Source organism: Sceloporus undulatus, chromosome 1 (assembly GCF_019175285.1).
Source record: "Sceloporus undulatus isolate JIND9_A2432 ecotype Alabama chromosome 1, SceUnd_v1.1, whole genome shotgun sequence".
Taxonomy (NCBI): domain Eukaryota; kingdom Metazoa; phylum Chordata; class Lepidosauria; order Squamata; family Phrynosomatidae; genus Sceloporus; species Sceloporus undulatus.
This window is the reverse complement of record NC_056522.1, coordinates 99,672,237-99,691,239: the sequence shown is the minus strand read 5'-3', so window position 1 is coordinate 99,691,239 and position 19,003 is coordinate 99,672,237. Positions and strand designations below refer to the sequence as shown.

Sequence of the window (19,003 nt, the reverse complement as noted above, 5' to 3'; positions counted from 1 at the left end):
CATAACCTTTGTTGGGACCTATGGAAATGATGCGCAGTGTCCACCACGACCACCTGCAGAGTTCAACCACGTCGACAGGACGCCAAGAAGAAGGAATCTGTGAAGATGTCTTCAACTAATAATGACTCTTACAAGTCTTCACTCTAAACAAGGGCTTTAATCTTCCTTTGCAGTATTTACAACATAGATATACACAGTGTATTGGACATCTGTCTCTAATACACACTATTTACACCAACCAACAATAACACAACCTCTGAGGCAGCCACATTAACACACAACCATCTCACTGCCTCTCAGTAACAGACACAGCCCACACTCGGGCACCAACTGTCTCTCAGTGACAGTTGAGAACTGACAGTTGACAGTTGCATCAACATTCCGATGATGCCCTGTTTGAATGCTGCCACATTAGCTGCCACTGGAACTGTAAATTATCTGCACAACAGCTCCCCCTAGTGGCCACACCAATGTCATTTCCTGACACTGTTGGTATGGATCAGGAGCAATTTTTTCTTGTCCAAAGAGCAGAACCTGATTAAAAAGAAAATATTATAAAAGAGATTTTCACAGAGCCCCCTCAGGTCATAAGGTTTTCAAGAGTAAAAGAGAGAGTCTTAGAAGGTGGTAGATTCTCCTTCATGGAAGATATTCAGCAGAGTTGGATTTAAGCATTTATCTGGAATGCTGCAGCAGAGGACTTCCTGCAATAAAAAAAGGACAAACTTGGAAGAGCAACTCTGAACCTTCTGTGTGTGTTTTAAGTTTTTTCTCACTGTTGTTTCATTTATTGTTTCCTGTTTTAAAACACTTTTATTGATTGAAAGCTGCCCTGAAAAGATCTTTTAAATAAATAAATAATGCTCAGTGTAGAACTTCATAAATAAATGAACACCAAAAACATAGAAATATGTTTTGAGGTTTGTTATATAGGTAAAATTCAGCATTCCTTCAGGTTATGCCCCCAGCATAAAGTGAGGCTTACTACCAGAGGCAAGCAGCCCAAAGCCCTCCTTGGACTCTAAAGACCATCAATCCAGCACACATGGCAATCAGTGAGGGATGATGGGAGCCAGAATCCAAGAACATCTGAAAGGCCACACTTTCCTTGCCCCTGCTCTACATCTTCCTTCCCTACTATTTTATATGCTGTTAAACAGTGTTGGATCCCAGCCACAACAAAGCACTACAACAAAAGAGGATAGATGGAAGACGCATGCTAGAGCTGTGGGAGATGGGAGAGGAACTCTTTATTACAGAAATATGAAATCTTGACTGATGTTTCCCCCTCAGAACGGAATCACAGCTACGGTGCTTTGTATAATGAAGTGTATATCTCTCTGTTTCACAGCTTTACTTCCTGAATTAACATCGTAAAATATCTGAGTGCTAGAAGTTACATCACACAGGACAGAGGCAGCCTAGCTCTCAAAGGGAGTCCCTTGGAAACAGAAATTTTATTGCCTGGCTTTTACTGCTATTGTTCTCAGACCCCTTAAGGCCAAGAAGGGTTATGGCCTCTGCCTGCATCAACCTGCATTAAACACCAACTTAAGCAAACTTCTCAAACAGGATCAGTGTTGCCAACAAACCTCGAAGATATTCCCTGGAATGTTTCACCAAAGTCCCTGGAATTCCCCAATATTTATTATTATTACTATTATTATTATTATTCAGTCAAAATCCCCAGAAAGACGTTAATTAAATTCCCTGGATTCTGAGGAATTCACCAGAAATTGGCAACACTGAACAAGATGCAGGCCCACCATGACTGCATCACCATCACTTTGCTCTTTATTTTTCATATCTTTGTATGACAAAGAAGCCAGTGAGCTAGCACAATGTATTTTGTGATTTGCCTTGTGACTGGCCCAATAAAGGCATCACCATGTGTTGTACTTTGGATTTTACTTCGCCAACTCATCCTACCCTGAAAATGTTTTTTTTAATTGTCATTCATAGCAACTGCATTAAAATCTAGCAAAACTATGACTTTACATTCTCTATGGTAGTATAGAAAACACAAACCTTCCACTTCTAGACAAACAAACACTAAACTGTAATTTGTTTCATTCAGCTTAATCTCCAAACAACACATGTTTTGCCTAAGCTAAATAAGAAGAAAAAGGGGAATGTAGAGAGTATTCATTACCAAAATTGCATCTGAGCTCTTTACTGTTTTGCTTTACTGCTAACTTGCATATTTCCCATGCCTAGTTTCCTCTCATTTTTTTAGTCACTGCAAGTTTGGAGATGTTCTCTCTTTCACTTTATTGTAAATGAAAGGTTTTCCAATCTATACAGATATACTGTAATGTATTTTGTCCCTTTTATCCAACATAGAAGTTCTGCCTTCACCAACCAGGTCTACAGCTCTTACCACAACCCTTGGGGTGGAAGAAGATACAGGGGGTGTTCCCACTTAATATTTGAAACGATTTAAAATACAACGTTTTTAATAAAACCGATTCAAAATAACCCTGGTGTTATCTCGCGTTCCGAAACGCGTTATTCTTCGTTCCCATCTGGTTATTTAAATCGAAGTTTTTACCTGCAAGCATTCCTACTTGGCATGAAATCGGTGTTTAAATAAAGCGATTCTTCTCTTCCATACCTTATTTGGAGCTGTCAATCAATAGTACGTCAGAATGACGTAACGTTAACCCGGATTATTTGGAAGCGATTTAACTTTCGTCAGCATTTCCATTTCATTGACCGTTTGTGAAATGATGTATTTTTGGCGGTTTTTTTTTAAAATGAACCAATCAAGGCGCTTAAATGTTCAAACGTCATAAGCGCTGTCAGCCTTATATTCATTTTCCCTCCGAATTTAGTAGGAAACCCAAGCTCTTGCCAGAGGAACTATGGGATAGGTTTTCTTCATGTCTCCCAAGACAGCCAGGGAGAATCCCTTCACAGAGCCCAGAGATCAATGGGGGAGGCTTCTGGCAAAGCGAATTTAGTAGGAAACCCAAGCTCTTTCCAGAGGAACTATGGGATAGGTTTTGCATGACAGCATCCCCTCTTCATGTCTCCCAAGACAGCCAGGGAGAATCCCTTCACAGAGCCCAGAGATCAATGGGGGAGGCTTCTGGCAAGCCGAATTTAGGTAGGAAACCCAAGCTCTTTCCAGAGGAACTATGGGATAGGTTTTGCATGACAGCATCCCCTCTTCATGTCTCCCAAGACAGCCAGGGAGAATCCCTTCACAGAGCCCAGAAATCAATGGGGGAGGCTTCTGGCAAAGCGAATTTAGTAGGAAACCCAAGCTCTTTCCAGAGGGAAGGCAGATTCCGTTTGAGAAGAGAGGGAAAAGGCTCTATTCCCCCCCCATTGATCAGAGCCCTTCCCTGTCTGGGCGAGATCAGATGCCTCCTCGCCCCTTCCCTGTCTGGGCGAGATCAGATGCCAAGCGGGCAGGGAAAGCCTCTTCGAGAGGAGGCTTCCCTTCCTGCCTCTCCTCCGTTAGAAATGGGCTCTCCCCACACAGAGAGGAGGTTGCAATCCACCGGAGGAAGCCTTGTAGTCCTTTGCAGATGCAGGCGCTTAAAGCGCTGAAGAGATTAAGTGCCTGTAAACCATTAAAATAAAAAATAAAAATAATCCTTATCTCTTATTGAAAGACCACAGCGAACAAAGGGGTGAGGGAAGCAAAAATGGCGACAGCCACGACGGATGGGGACAGAAAGGGCAACTCCCCCAAGGACAGCCCCCACCGCAGTCCGCTCCTCCCATCCATCCAACCCGATTCAAAGGCTGTCGTTCCTATTTAAATACTCCGGTTCCTAACTCGAATCAATGGAAAAACGTAGGTCGGACCCTAGTGTTTTTTTAACGCGCGTTAAAAGACGAAAACTCGATTCAAATTTTTATCCCGCTCTACGATTCGATTTGTAGTGGGGACGATTGCGGGTTGCTCTAGAACCGTTCTAGGTTTAAATCGGATCCTAATATGAACGCCACTCCTTGGATTCGATTCAGAACGCGGGGTTTCCCCTAGTGGGAACATCCCCACAGACTCACACATCAAGAAGGGATGGCTTTTGTAGACTATGAACTTTTTAAACACACACACAGAGAGAGAGAGAGAGAGAGAGAGAGCAGGGCGCTTCTAAAATAAGCCTTTTATTTTACATGGAATTTTACAAGGGGTCCAGACAATATTTTTCTCCATTTAGTCTCCAGTGATTTCTCTCCATTTTTTTTAACCAGAAGAAGAAAATCCATTAAAGAGCGAAAGCTGGAACAGCTGCACACTGCTTCAGTAGCTAGCACTTGGAGTTTTCTGTCTAGCTTTAGGGGCAAAACATGCCATCAAGAGATTTGCAGTTCTATTATACACAAAGAAATAAATTTCATTCAGTTCAATGGAGCCAACATCTTAGTAATTACAGGATTACAGTCTCAGATTTTGTTCATATGATGGTGGTTAAAAGCTCATGTTAAAAGCACAAAAGGAAACCAAAAGCATAGTGTGTCTCTCTCTCCCTCACACACACACCTGTTTGTGAACATACAGTCACCCCTATTTGCATCAATATTATTACATAAATGTGCAAAGTCCTTCAGTTAAATACAATTTTCCTTTTTATCCACTAACATGTATTTCTAATATTTATAAATAACTTTTTTACTATGGAGCATTCTTTTAACTTTTTTTTAAAAGCAGGTATAAGATGGAGTAGATGAACCACAATGGTTGATTCATACTCTTGGCAAAGACTGCATAACCTTTGAAAAATCTATAACTGTCTATTATCCCCTCTGTTGTAAACCGCTCGGATTCCCAGTGATTGGACGGTATATAAATAAAACCTATTATTATTATTATTATTTATCTCCCCCTCATTCTGCCCCTAGCCCACAGCAATTAATCTGAGGGGGGATCTATTAATTATTATTATTATTATTATTATTATTATTATTATTATTAGCAACATCTCAGCAGAATTTAACCAGCAATACTGCACACTGTCTTTCCTTTACAACTACAATCGTACCTATAAAATTAATACTGAATTTATCAGAAAAGCTTGAAATAGTTGACAAACAATACATTGAAAAGCAAAGCACACACAGGATGACTTAAAATCAATAAAATTCAAAAACAGGTGCTAAATTGACAAGAGATATTTTACCTAACTTAACCTTTATACCAAATTAGAAAAAAAACCAGGAAGGCCTTAGACCATTTCAAAAAGGTTGCTCCAGTCTATCCTTGGGTAGATTTTCAAATGCTTTTTTTAATTATAATTGTGTTGGGTTTTTTTTTGTTTTGTTTTGTTTTGTTTTTTAACCTGATATATGGCCAAATGCTGCTATATAGGATGGTGGATGAAGAACTGACGTCCAAGAGCTGAAATCCTATGAAAGTAACCAGCAGTGTAGACCACTTAATTTGAAACAACTTGTAACAAAATCAGTCTTGCCAGGAATTTCCTATCACTGGGAGCTGTTACCTATACTACCAGTAGTTATAAAGGGTAAGATAAAAGTAGTTTCCATCTGTACCAGGTGAACAGCCTGAGATGCACATTTTTTAATTACAGATCAGCTTTATGGCAAACAATAAAAGATTTTATTGCCCTGCATTATGTAGAGGTCATACCAGCAAGAGCAGTCAAGTAATTCTGCTATAAAACAAAAGCTCTCACTGTGGCAGAACTTTTCTCCCTCCTCCTTGTAGCTCCCAAATGTACAGTCAGAAAAAGGGCACATTTTGAGGTGCAAAAAGGTTTTAGAAAATTTTCACAGAATTTTGTTTTGACCCTTGGAGGGTGCTCTCTGCACCATCAGAAATCATTTGGGGGCATTGTGGACAGAAGTTTTTTTTCTTGTTCCAAAATATATTTTGACCTCTGGGGAGCCCTTGAGGTTGGATGTGGCTCATTGCACTTTGCTTACCCCTGGTCTAGGCATCAGGAAAACAAAGGAGGAAATGCAGTTGAATATAAAGCCAATGATAATAGGTTGCTGTTCTTACTGTTGCATGCCTTCAAGTCATTTCCAACTTATGGCAACCTGAAGATGAACCTATAATGGGGTTTTCCTGGCAAGATTTGTTCAGAGGAGGTTTGCTATTGCCTTCTTCTCAGGCTGAGAGAGTGTGACCTACCCAAGGTCACACAGTGGGTTTCCATGGCTGAGCAGGGATTTGATCCCTCATCTCCAGAGTTGTAGTCCAATACTCAAACCACTACACTAGGCTAGCTCCCCAAATCCTGCTAAATCTACACTTTAAGAATGGGTGGAAAGTGCTCATAGCACTTTAACCCACTTTTAGAGAAATTTCCAGACTACTGTAATAAAATACCCACTTGTTTTATTATTGTAATGGGGAGAGTTGGCACTTTCTGATATTTCTCTGGGTAAAGCACTGTACACTGCACAAAATATTAGCTATGATTTCTAAATTTAAGAAATAAAATAGTTAGTAGCCATATCATCTTTGGGTGGTTACTGAGATGACAAGGGCCAGATGACATTCCTGCATGGCAGGGGCTTGGACTAGATGACCTTTGAGGTCTCTTCCAACTCTATGATTCTATGACACAGGACAACTCTCCATATATTTTCATTATAATTTCTAATGGCAGTCACAGATGACCACCTAATACATTGCACCAATCAGATACATTACACCCATGCAAAGAGATCCTCTTCTCTCCTTTTAGAACTAGGCAGTCTTGTATGAAGATGAAAATTATTTCAGCTATCACTAACACATTTGACCTACTAGTTTCTGCAGTGGCAGAAACCATGGGCATATCCTCTTACAAGTATGGAGCCCACGTACTGTCCTGTGATTACTGTAGTTTTACAGGGGCAAATGCTTGCATAGCTACTCTTGTGCCATAGGCATGGAAGAAATGTGCACGTTTTGTATGCAAGGTGGGGAGGAAGTGATACCTGCATTTTCAGTGGCAGCTTCTGTCCTTTGCTAAACTGAGCTTTCAAGCACATTGTTTCCTACAGTACATGGAGAGATCTTGTAGCACCTTTGAGACTAACTGAAAGAAAGAAAGAAATTGGCAAAATTAGCTTTTGTAGACTTCAGTCTACTTCCTCAGATGCATTGTTTCCTACAGATATTCTACTGCATGTGCACAAGACTGGAACCAGTTGCTGCCTCGCTGAACCTGCCCCTTGCCCATTCCCTGAATGTACAGAGAATGTCTGTTCTGTAAGGTATATTTCATCTTCTACCAATGTCCACACTGATTTCTGATTTAATTTTTATTACATTTCTTTTTACCATCTTGATATCTTCTGCTAAAGGCATCTTTATCTTCTGTATCTTCTGCTAAAGGCCCATTTATACACATAAAGACATAGCACCAGTCTTTAAAAGGTTGTCCAGAAGTTGCTCTCTATGGAGTAAACCATATTGGTGGAGGTCATACTCCTTCCCAGTCTTGCCAATAGGCTGGCGGGTTGAGGGGTTCTGAGAATTAAAGCCCTCCACAATAACTTTTTCAGGCTCTGCTTCTGTCTTGCTATATGACCCAACATCCTGTTAGCGACATAAAGAAACACAAGTCTATTGTACGTCTGCATATATTTATTTTTGGTAATTGCAGTAGATGGCATTCTCTTCCACCCTCTGAAATGATCAAAGTTCCCAAGGGCTCATGGTGTTTTTTGTTTTTATGTGATGATAGCTCCCTCAAATTACCATTCCATGACATGGCTGGGGTGGAGATGGAAAAGTGTCTGCCAGTGCCTCGAAGCCAGAGGCAGAACAATGACATCATTCACCAAGATACCAGAATCTCTTAGTGAAAGATGCCATTGGTCTTCACCAGGCTATGGGGCATGGCCATACTCTTCTCTGATCCTCTTCCCATACTTTCCACCAGCCTCAGAATAGCAATTCAGGGGATTTATTGCAGAGAAACCTTATGTCCTGGGGGTGGTGTGTGGGGAGCCACAGCAGAGTTACACCTGTAGATCTTTTATATTATTCTGGAAATATAAGCTCTTGTCCCACGGAATCAGAGAAGCCATAGTCACCTCAGGTCTTGGTGCATCTGAGCTTTTAAACCAGAGGTGGGCAACATGATGGACCACAACAAGGTCTGTAGTCACCAGGAGAGGGAATGGAGACTTTCTCCCTCCCTCGGAGTGTAGTGGAGTCTCCTTTCTTGGAGGTCTTTAAGCAGAGGCTGGATGGCCATCTGTCAGGGATGCTTTGATTTGGGTTTCCTGCATGGCAGGGGGTTGGACTGGATGGCCCTTGCGGTCTCTTCCAATTCTACGATTCTATGAAATAGCCCTCTGACCTCCCTTCTAAGAGCAGGGACAAACTAGTCATTGGTTACACTGTGCTGGGCCTGCTGCATAAGCACACACTACTTATTTCCTGTTGCTTGCTGCGGAATATATTTATTTTTAACAAACTAAAGCTATAGTGACTATTTAATACTGAATGTACATGTACTCCCACCTCACCTACTTTTAATTAATTAAACAAGGCCAATATCTCATACACAGAACATCACAGCTTAAAATTTCTAACGTGTTTTTGTTAAGGAAAATGCAACATGGGACATACAGTAGAAGAAATAAAACATTTATGTGAAAGTCACAGTGACTAAGCAAGAGCAATTAAGAAGCCACACAGGTGTAAAAGCTAATGTAATTTAGAAGGCTTGAATGCCCAAGGACAGAATTATAGAGTGTACAATTGAAAACACCTGAGATTCATTAAGTGTACAAGGTGAAATGATGAAATTGTTAAGTATGGGTTGAACTATGTGAACCAATCAAAATGAGTGTACACGCCCACTGGGTGGAAACTGACTAAGTGGGTGGTGTTTAACAATAACTATAATAATTGCTATGATTGCCAATGTATTTTGTGGAGTAGTTTGGAGTATTTTGGAGTATTGGAGATTGTAGAGATTGTGAGGGCATAGAGTATTTGTATATAGTAGAATAAAGTAGATCTTTTATATAAGACTACTGAGTTGTCTGGTGTCTTGAGTGAAGATACAAGAGCCAGCAGGATCCTGGAGAAGTTTGGAGACTTCTCAGGAAGAAGAGTGAGAAGGCTTGGAGAGTTTGTCAGGGTCTTCAGCCTATTCTCTGAAACTCTACTGCTTTGGAAGAAAAGCATTAACCACTGTATAACAAGGTGGTGAGTTAGAGCCAGAGGTGAAGAGCTACAACTCCCATCATCCCTGACAGTTTTGACTACAACTCCCCATCATGCAGCAAATGGTAAGGGATTGGTGGAGCTGTAAAGCAACATTTGCATAGTCACATACTCCCCTACCTGATCTAGAGGGACAGAAAAAGATCCACAAGATGGCAACCTAGAATCTTTTGTCACGTCATGAGCCATGCAAGACAATCATGGCATCAGTGCTGCCAAAAACTTCATCTCCTATCTCCTACATATTCTCAGGCCACAGCATTAACAGAGCATTTTTCTTGAAACCGGGACAAAATTGACATTTACCAGTATATTAAAACGATGGAATGGCCTGGAAATATATTTTAAAAGTACTGTCCTGTTTAAAACAGTACATATGATCAGCCTAACTATAAGTGACCAAGCTTCCTTTTGGGGAAAAAAAATGTTGGCACAGTGATTAAATGCTGATACTGCAGCCACAAGGTTTTGAGTTCGATCCCAGGGCTCAGCCTTCCATCCTTTTGTAGTTTGGTAAAATGAGTACCTAGCTTGTTGGGGGCAATTGACTGACAAAGTGTAAACCACTTAAGAGAGTGCATAGTTCACTATGAAGTAGTATAGAAATCTAAATGCTATTGCTAATCATGCCCCCCCATGCATGTGGCCATTTGGCTTGTTTTCATATTTAGTTTTTATTGTCAACATGCATGGGAGGGGTTCAGAGTGTGGTTGCAAGGAAAGATGCAAATTACAGAGGGAAGAAGACAAAGAAAAGGAGGGAATTAGCACATGGACAAACAGCTCACATAATGAGCCAACAGAGACCATATAATGGATTGAAATTGAGTATAAGTCTGTATAAGCTCCTAATTATACTCAAATTTCACTATTTTTGCTTGTGAATGTAGCAAGATATCTCAAAGGTGAAACAGATGCTTCTCTTGAAAAAATAAAAATAAATTCTTATAGTTATTGACTTTCTGGTTTCCAAATATATTTTAAATGTACATCAAAGCAGACTGATCAAATCTTTATCAAAGCACCTCTCTTCAAATGATCTCAATTTTATAGTTAACATCGATTGGCTACTCAAAATGAAACAGCACAAGTGATATAGGTAAATAATTATTTTGTACCGAGGTTTCAAAAATATATATATAATTAAAGTTTTTAAAAAAATATTAGCCTTAGTTTTTCCGAAAAAGAAAAAGGAACACTCAAAGTGCCACAGCTACCATGCATACAGCTCTTGCATTAAACTGTTAAATTGTCTTCTGCTTTGATGAACATAGAGATAATAACATTACAAGAGAAAGAAAAGAATTTAAATATTTCTTTATTACAAACTGAAATCTTCCAACATAGAAAAACACAAAGCAAATATCTCTCTCTCTCTCTGACACACATGTACACACATACACACACTCCATGAGTCCCATAATACAGACATGAGCAAAAGCAGCTTTTCTAACCAGGTGACTGTCTTCCACTATACCTGTCATCTCCATGCTACTTTTTTCCAAACTAAGACCATATACCTTTGTGTGCATCTTTAAATTACAATCTTAGATCTTGAAAAATAAAACCACTGGACTTTTTTTCTTCAGTTCTTCCCCTCCTCCCCCTCTGCCGACTATTTAGTATTTTGAACATCTCTTGCCAGTCACCATTGCTAACATGACAACTAAACTTATCAAGCTGGACTTTCTAAGATCATTCACACTGCCTGGCATAGAGGTAGCAATTGCAAATGTATAGCCCTCCAGATGCTGCTGGAGGGCTGTTCCCATCTGCCCCAGCTAGCATAGCAAAGGGTGGGAGATGATGGGAACTGGAGTCTGACAAGATCTTGGGAGGTAGCTTCCACACACTGCCTGATTGCACACTTCTCATGATCTTAGAAAAAGCTGTTTCTTGAAGATAAAGTAACTCATACCAAGCCAGAAAACCATTTTTAGTTACATATTTGTGCTTGCATAGTTCATTGAACTGCTGCTATGAATAACAAACAGCCTTACCCAAATCTCATGGAGGGAGGTTGTAATTTGTTCTGCTTTAAAACATAATTTTTACCTAGACAGGTGTGTCAAACCTCCACCCCAGTATTTACAAATGTGGCTGCATTTCAAGCTGTGATGATTTACAAGGAGCAAACAGACATTCATAGCATTGCAAATTTGGAAATAATCAATGATATATGCATTAAACTGGTAGTCAGTTTGGCAATAAAATTTACAATTAGAATCTTTTTTGCCTAACATTCTTTAGAATTCAGCTCACACCCCACACTGGCATTTCACTGTCAACTCTTTATATGTTAAGCTTTAGGGAGATAAATTTGGGTAGCAGCCTCAGGATATGCTTGAAGAAAATCTTTTTTCCATTCCATCAACTTTAATTACTTTAAAACTAATCAATAAGAGAACAAGAAGTTAACAGATCACCAGTGAAGCAACGTAGGAAGTAATAGCATCTATACTTACTCCCAAGTAACATTCCACATAAACATGCACATATAGAATGAAAGAAAAAAGAGGCTACCAAATATTTCTTCATTTAAATTAAGGAATAGGTGCCAACTCTCCTTATTCCCAGTATATCATAGCTCAACAGAACACAATGAAAGGGATCTCAAAGCTATCTAATCCACAATCTTCAATCCTCCAGATCTCCAAACATATCAAACTGTAGTGCTCACCACAAAGAGCAGGTGATTAGAAGAAAACAGTTCACAAGCAAATATCTACAGATCAGTAGCAGTACAAACATATGTGTGTTTACTTATAATGTTTACTTAAAATAAAAGTCAAGAGAGAGTCAAGGAAACCAGTATGACGTAGTGGTTTGAGTTGAACAACAGCTCTAAAGACCAGGGTCTGAATCCCCATTCAGGCATGGAAGCACACTTCAGCAAATCATACTCTTTCACCCTCAGAGGAAGAAAAAGGCAAACTTTCTCCGAACATATAAACCCAGTAATTGGTTCACCTTTGTTGTTGTTGATTGCTGCCTTTGAGTTGACTTCAACTCATGGTGACTTCTTGAGACACTTCCAAGCCCCCCTGTCCTCAACTGCTCTGCTCAGGTCATGTAGGCTCTCAGACATGAACTCCTTGATTGAGTCTATCCATGTAGTATGTGGTCTTCCTCTTTCTACTCCTCCCTACCTTTCCTAGTTCATTGTCTTTTCTAGTGAGTCATGTCTTCTCATGTCCAAAGTATGACAGCCTTAATTTAGTCATCTTGGTTTCCAGGGAGAGTTCAGGCTTGATCTCTTCTAGGATCCATTTGTTTGATTTTTGGGCCATCCACGGTATCCTCAGCACGCTTTGCTAGCACCACATTTCAAATGTTTTGATTTTCTATTAGCTTTATTCACTGTACAGAAATTACATCCATACATGGAGCTAGACTATCAATGGCTTGGACTATCTTAATTTTGGTGTTCAGTTTCATATCTTTGCACTTTAACATCTTGTTTGGTTCTTTCATAGCTACCCTTGCCAATCCTAGTCTTCTTCTGATTTCTTGACTGCAGTTGAGCCAAGTTATGGGAAATCCTTAACTATTTCAATTTCTTTGTCATCTGAATTGAATGTTTCTAACTCCTCTGTGGTCATTATTTTTGTTTTCTTAATGTTCAGCTGTAGACATGCTTTGACACTTTCCTCTCTGACTTTCTTTAGTAATTGTTTAATGTGTTTGATTTTTTCTGCTAGTGGTGTGGTATCATTTCTGATCCTTAGTGCTTATTCCTTTCCTGAATCCTGTTAGCATCTCTGGAATATCTCGTTCCGTATATGACAAGCATCTTTGCTGCAGAATTTTTAGCATGATTTTGCTTGCATGGGAGATTAATGCAATGGTTCTGTAGTTGCTGAACTCTTTTGTGCCTCCTTTTTGGGGGGATACAAATATATAATGATCGTTTCCAATATGTGAGCCATTGTTCTGTTTTCCATATTTGTTGCAGGTTTTAGTTAGTCCCCATAAATTGAAAACAACATGAAAGCACACAAAAACAAGCAACACAGAAAGTTAACTACACTTCATCAGTCTTAGGGTTGCTATCTAAACTCAAGAAACATAATCTACAAGACCCTGTGATATAATCAGTCAATTCTCACAAAATTTAATAGGCAGGGACACTCCAAAGAACATTAAAAATTCTATTTGAAGACTGAAGTGCTCCAAAACATTCCACAGTATCCAAAGCCCTGTCAGGATCTTACTGAGAGTGCTGAAGAAGGGAAAGAGTTGTGTCTTCTTCCCAACTTTCAATTCCAGTTGTGTTCCCAACCATTCCAAAAGTCAAATCTCAGTACTGCCCAATTCTCCCCTGCTCCAAAAAATGTACGCAAAACAAAGGGAACTACACAAGCTACAGAACTGATGTAACTCCCTGCAGTGATAGGGACACAGTCCTGATCTAGTCTTTCTAGGGTGCAAAAAGGAGCTGCAAAAAACGGCTCCTTTTTGCACCCTGGAAAGGGCGTGATAGCCACAATGTCGCAGCTTTGCAGTGCTCCTTCAGTGCTGCATCTTGCGGACACAGTGCCAGAGGAGCACCGTGACGCCACACACTGCGCAGCGTCACATTGCCCTGGAGGCAGAGCTGGGACATGCATCGTGTAGATGCTATGCCCTGACTCCACCCCCAACTCTTCCCAAACTGCCAGTCTGCATAGCCACTTAGATATGCAGATTGCAAACAAAAGGATCTGGAGTTTCTGGATCCAAAGCCCTTCCTAACTCCCCACATCACTGATCTGCTTTCCTTTTGCTGTTCCAGGTGTCAGAATACTCCCTCCAAGGATGAACCTTTCTCTCTGCTATCTGTGACTGGAGTGGGTGGGTAAGACATCAGACTGTACAGTGAGGGCCGTTGCAACTATCTCCAAACCTTATAGGGTTTCAGATCCTGAAACTCTATTTGAAGTCTATACAAACTCTATAACAATTTTGTTATGATTTCACTTTAACTGGCATGGCAACATCCTATGTAATAATGGGACTGGCAGTTTTGAGAAGGGTATTACTGTCTCACCAAAGTGGAATCATAGTGGTATAACTGTGGAAAGGCCTCACTGCAACACAGAAAACTGCAGTGGGGGCGAAGACTTTCAGGAATGAGAAAGAATAAAAGCCTTCAAATCAGAGCTTATTTTGCATCAAAGCAAACCCCCAAAAGGATTCCTCTGAGCAAAACACCATTCCCTGTCAACTGGATGCTGCACATGTGCGACCAGCACATATATGTCATCGAAAGCTCTTTATGGACAGTGTTGTACAGGCTGAGTCTCCCATATCAGGAATTCCAAAATCCTCCAAAAACCAAAATGTTTTTCTTGGGTGGCTGAGATAGGGCACCTTTGCTTTCAGATGCTTCAGTGTACACAAACTTTGTTTCAAGCACAAAATTATTTTAAAATATTGTAGAGAATTAACGTCAGGCTATGTGTATAGCCTATAATTTTGTGGGTAGACTTGAGTCCCATCTCCAAAATGTACATATATGCAAACACGGTCAGCTTTCCTTATCCACACATTTTTTTATCCACATATTCAAGCTTCCACAACTCCTAAATATTTTTAAAATATAGAAATTCCCAAAAGCAAACTTTGATTTCTGCCATTTTATATAAGGGACACCATTTTACTATCTAGTGTGTATACTGGGACTTCAGCATCCACAGATTTTGGTATCCACTGGAATCAAACCCCAGTGGATACCAAGGGCCCACTGTACAGGTATTCCAAAGTAAATAAATAAATAAACAAAAAAATCCAAAACATTTCTGAGCCCAAGCATTTTAATACTATAATAATGTTTATTTGTAACACCCTTTCCACCAAATCAGAACATATACAGTGAAATTAGGACATTCTGTATTAAATAGGAAACAAATGATAAAGCACTACATTTAAAATGCCTATAAAAAAGGGAACCATCCCCTGGTGAAAGGCAAGAGCATAATCTGTCTCGGAAAGACTGACCCCCTTCTATTCTCTCATCCATTCAGCCTTTAGTGTGATCACAAACAGTGATGCTTGCTGGAATTTTTAAAGTTCTTTGGCACTGTTTTCCTTTGCTTCATTCTTTAGATCAGTGGTGGCGAAACTATGGCATGAGTGCCAGAGGTGGCACTCAGAGCCTTTTCTGTGGGCGCACATGCCATCACCCCAGCACAGTTTGCCAGGGTTTGTTACTAGAAATCCAGATGGACATGGCACTTTGAGATGAATAGTGGGTTTTGGGTTGCAGTTTGGGCACTCGGTCTCTAAAACATTTGCCATCACTGCTTTAGATGCTTTGTCACATGCCACTACATTTTCCCCTCAACTTATCCATGAGTCAGATCAAAATCCATAATTTTGACCCTAAAACCTCGACTTATACATGAGGTCAACTTATAGTCGAGTATATATGGTAATTAGTAATGCCTACTCCAGAAACAAACCAGTGTGGTGTAATGGTTTAACTGTTGGTCTATGACTCTGGAGAGCAGGGTTTGATTCCAGCTTGGCTGTGTAAACCAACTGGGCGACCTGGGTCAAGTCACACTCTCTCAGCCTCAAAGGATAACAATGGCAACCCCCTCTGAACAAATCTTGCCAAGAAAACCCATGACAGGTTTGCCGTAGGGTCTCCATAGGTGGGAAATGACTTGAAGGTACACAATACACACAGTACACTGGGAGACTAGGGTTCGAATCCTGGCTTGGCCATGGAAACCCACTGAGAGACCTTGGGCAAGTCGCACTCTCTCAGCCTCAGAGGATGGCACAATGGCCACAGCAAATCCCCTCTGAAGCAAGTTGCCGAGAAAACCCCTTGACAGGGTTCGCCATGAGTCAGTAAGCAACTTGCAGGCACACAATAACAACAACAACAACAACTTCCAGAAACAATACAGAAGACAAAGCAAAAAGATTAGCAGAAGCCAAGAAAGAAAAACAATCAAAATGAAAAGGGAGGATTTAAATTACAGGATACTGGAGAGGAATCCAACTTATATATCGACAACGCCCGCAAGGGAAAACTGTGACAGCTGTGACTGCATCCGCACCAAAGAGATAATCCAGTTTGACACCACTTTAACTGCCATGGCTCCATGCTGTGGAACTGTGGGGCTTGCAGTCGGTTCTCACAAAACTAATAATAATAATAATAATAATAATAAATAATAAATGTTTATTTATATCCTGCCTCTCCCTACGGATCGAGGTGGGTTACAACAACACAAAAATAACAATAAAATACATACTATATGTATAACACCAACCCCCCTCCCTAAATTAAAAATGAGGCAGAAATAAAAAAACAGCAGCAATATAAAATGATATGTAATATAAATATATATTGTACCTATAATATTATAATTACATAACAGCAATATGCAATTAAAAATGAGTGGAGATAAGGCATATTTGAGGCGACTAGAGATCTTTTGGGGCAGACAGGAGCCCTCCGTGTCAGTGGAAGGGAGGCTGATCTGCAGGAAAGGCCTCTATCACAGGGTTCCCTGGAAGCACTGAGAGGCACGGCAGTTAAAGCGGCGTCAGAGCGGGTTTATTCCTGCAGTGCGGATGCAGCCAGCCACGTTTCCCAGAGGAGGAGGAGGAGGAGGAGGAAGGGGCGGCTGTGAGGCTGGCACCGGGGGCAAGGGAGCCAAACGGCCTGACTAACCTGAGCCCTCTCTCTCCCCAAAGAGCAGCCTCTCTCTGCCAGTGTTACAAGGAATGCCTTCCCCAGGAAACCGTGGCTCTGAGGAGGAGGCCCTGCCCTGAAACCCAGGCTGCATCCACACTGGAGGAAATAACCCCGTTTGGCAGCGCTTTAACTTTTTGTCTGGCGCAAGGCTATGGCATTCTGGGAGTTGTGTGTGTGTGCTTCTTCTTGGCTGCTCTGGGAGAAAGTGGAAGACTAGAGCCACAGACACGCCTCACTTCCCTCAGAGCAAAGGGGGAAAGCAGCCAGCATCCCTTGCCTACGCTCTGTGGATGTATATGGGTGTGTTTATATACATATGTATAGATATGTGTGTGTGTATGTATGTGTGTATATATACATGTGTGTATATGTATATATATATATATGTGTGTGTGTGTGTGTGTGTGTGTGTATATATATGTATGTGTGTGTATGTTTGTGTGTATGTATATGTGTGTGTACGCATGTGTGTGTTTACATACTTATGTATATTTATATGTATCTCTTTTCCTGGAGCTTGCATCCATTGTTCCGGGTCCTAGCCTCTGGAGCAGCAGAAAACAAGCAAGCTCCCTCCTCAATGTGACATCCCTTCAAATATTTAAACAGGGCGATCATATCACCTCTTAACCTTCTCTTTTCCAAGCTAAACATCCCCAGCTTCCTAAGTCGTTCCTCATAGGACATGGCTTCCAGACCCTTCACCATTTTAGTCGTCATCCTTTGGACACATTCCAGTTTCTCCACATCCTTTAAATTGTAGTGCCCAGAACTGGACACAGTATTCCAGGTGGGGCCTGACCAAGGCAAAATAGAGTGGCACTATTACTTCCCTTGATGTAAACACTATACTTCTATTGATGCAACCTAAAATCGCATTGGCCTTGTTAGCTGCCGCATCACTCTGTTGACTCATGTTCAACTTGTGGTCTACTTGGACTCCTCGATCCCTTTCACACGTAGTCTTGTTCAGCCAGGTGTCCCCCATCCTATATCTGTGCATTTCATTTTATCGTCTTAATTGCAGTACCTTATATTTCTGTGTTGAATTTCATTTTGTTAGCTTTGGCCCAGCTTTCTAGTCTATTCAGGTTATTTTGAATTTTGATCCTGTCCTCTGGAGTGTTCAGCCAACACTTGCCCTAGCAGATAGTTGAGAGGAGATGAAATTCATCCAGCGTGCTCCCATCTTTCAACTCTAAATATGTAATAAAATATACAGCTGTTAACATCAACTGTCAATTTTATGAGCTCACAGACACAGTCCTCTGCTGATCAATAGGCTACTTGTACATGGCTGCCAGCCAAAGACTGAAACAGTGTTCAGATTTATTAAACTGGCTAATGTGAGCAATAGGTCTATAGCAATTTCCAAAGAGACCAGAAGAGGAGCCACTTCTTTCAGTTAAATGTTTCTCCATTTTATATTCATTTACTGCACATCCACTAACTGTCTTGTTTGAACAGGGACAGTCCCAGTTAATCTTCTGGTGTCCCACATTTTCAGTTGCTTTTAAAATGTTCCAATTTCTCACTCTTACTCCCACTTTTCCCCCTTTGACTCTGGCTTGCTTCAGTTGCTGCAAACAGAGTTCAAAATGCAAAAATAGTTTGTATTCATTTAAGTGTGTTGGATTGGAACCCGGGAGATCCATTCTCTAATCTCCACTAATCCAGAAACTCATTAAGAGACCTTGGGCCAGTCACAGGACGTTATCAGACAAGGGAAATTGGAAGAATAATCCAATGGCAGTCCGAACACAATCATGGGGTTTCACGTTATTGCGTGAGAGGTGATCACACGCAATTTCAGGCAATGGCAAGCTATTTTCAGGCAATGGGAAGTCAGTTCGAACACAATTCGAATTCACATAAATTCGCTGAACTAGTGAATTCACGTGAATGTGTTCTGATACCACTTTCTTTTCATTCAAAATTAGGAGAAATTCCTCCCATGTGATAAACTCCACAGTCTATCACCCTGATCTACCTTACAGTGTGGTTGTGAGGATAAAGTGAGGCAGAAGAGAAGAGCATTCAATAGAGGAAGACTGTAATATAAAATGTATCCACTAATGAATAGTTTGTCAAGATTTTCCCCTCGTTTTCCCCCAGACATAACTGGACAAGTGAAAGTCACAGTTGTAAAG

General features: G+C 40.7%; 1 protein-coding gene across 3 annotated transcripts in view; it reads right to left on the bottom strand.

Moving 5' to 3' along the window:
- Window positions 1–16,978, bottom strand: part of ECHDC1 (ethylmalonyl-CoA decarboxylase 1) — a 50,121-nt gene extending 33,143 nt beyond the window's left edge. The window contains exons 1-2 of one of the 3 annotated variants that reach the window (XM_042453184.1): window positions 16,830–16,848; window positions 6,910–7,010 (exon numbers count right to left, since the gene is read on the bottom strand). Coding sequence is in view for 1 of the 3 variants with exons in the window: in XM_042453182.1 (XP_042309116.1) it covers window positions 16,830–16,944 (115 nt within the window). In the remaining 2 variants the exon portion in view is untranslated. Of the gene's footprint in view, window positions 1–6,909; window positions 7,011–16,508; window positions 16,763–16,829 lie in introns of those variants that run through there. The other 2 variants (XM_042453182.1, XM_042453192.1) reach the window with 2 other exon arrangements.
- Window positions 16,979–19,003: the final 2,025 nt, after the last annotated feature.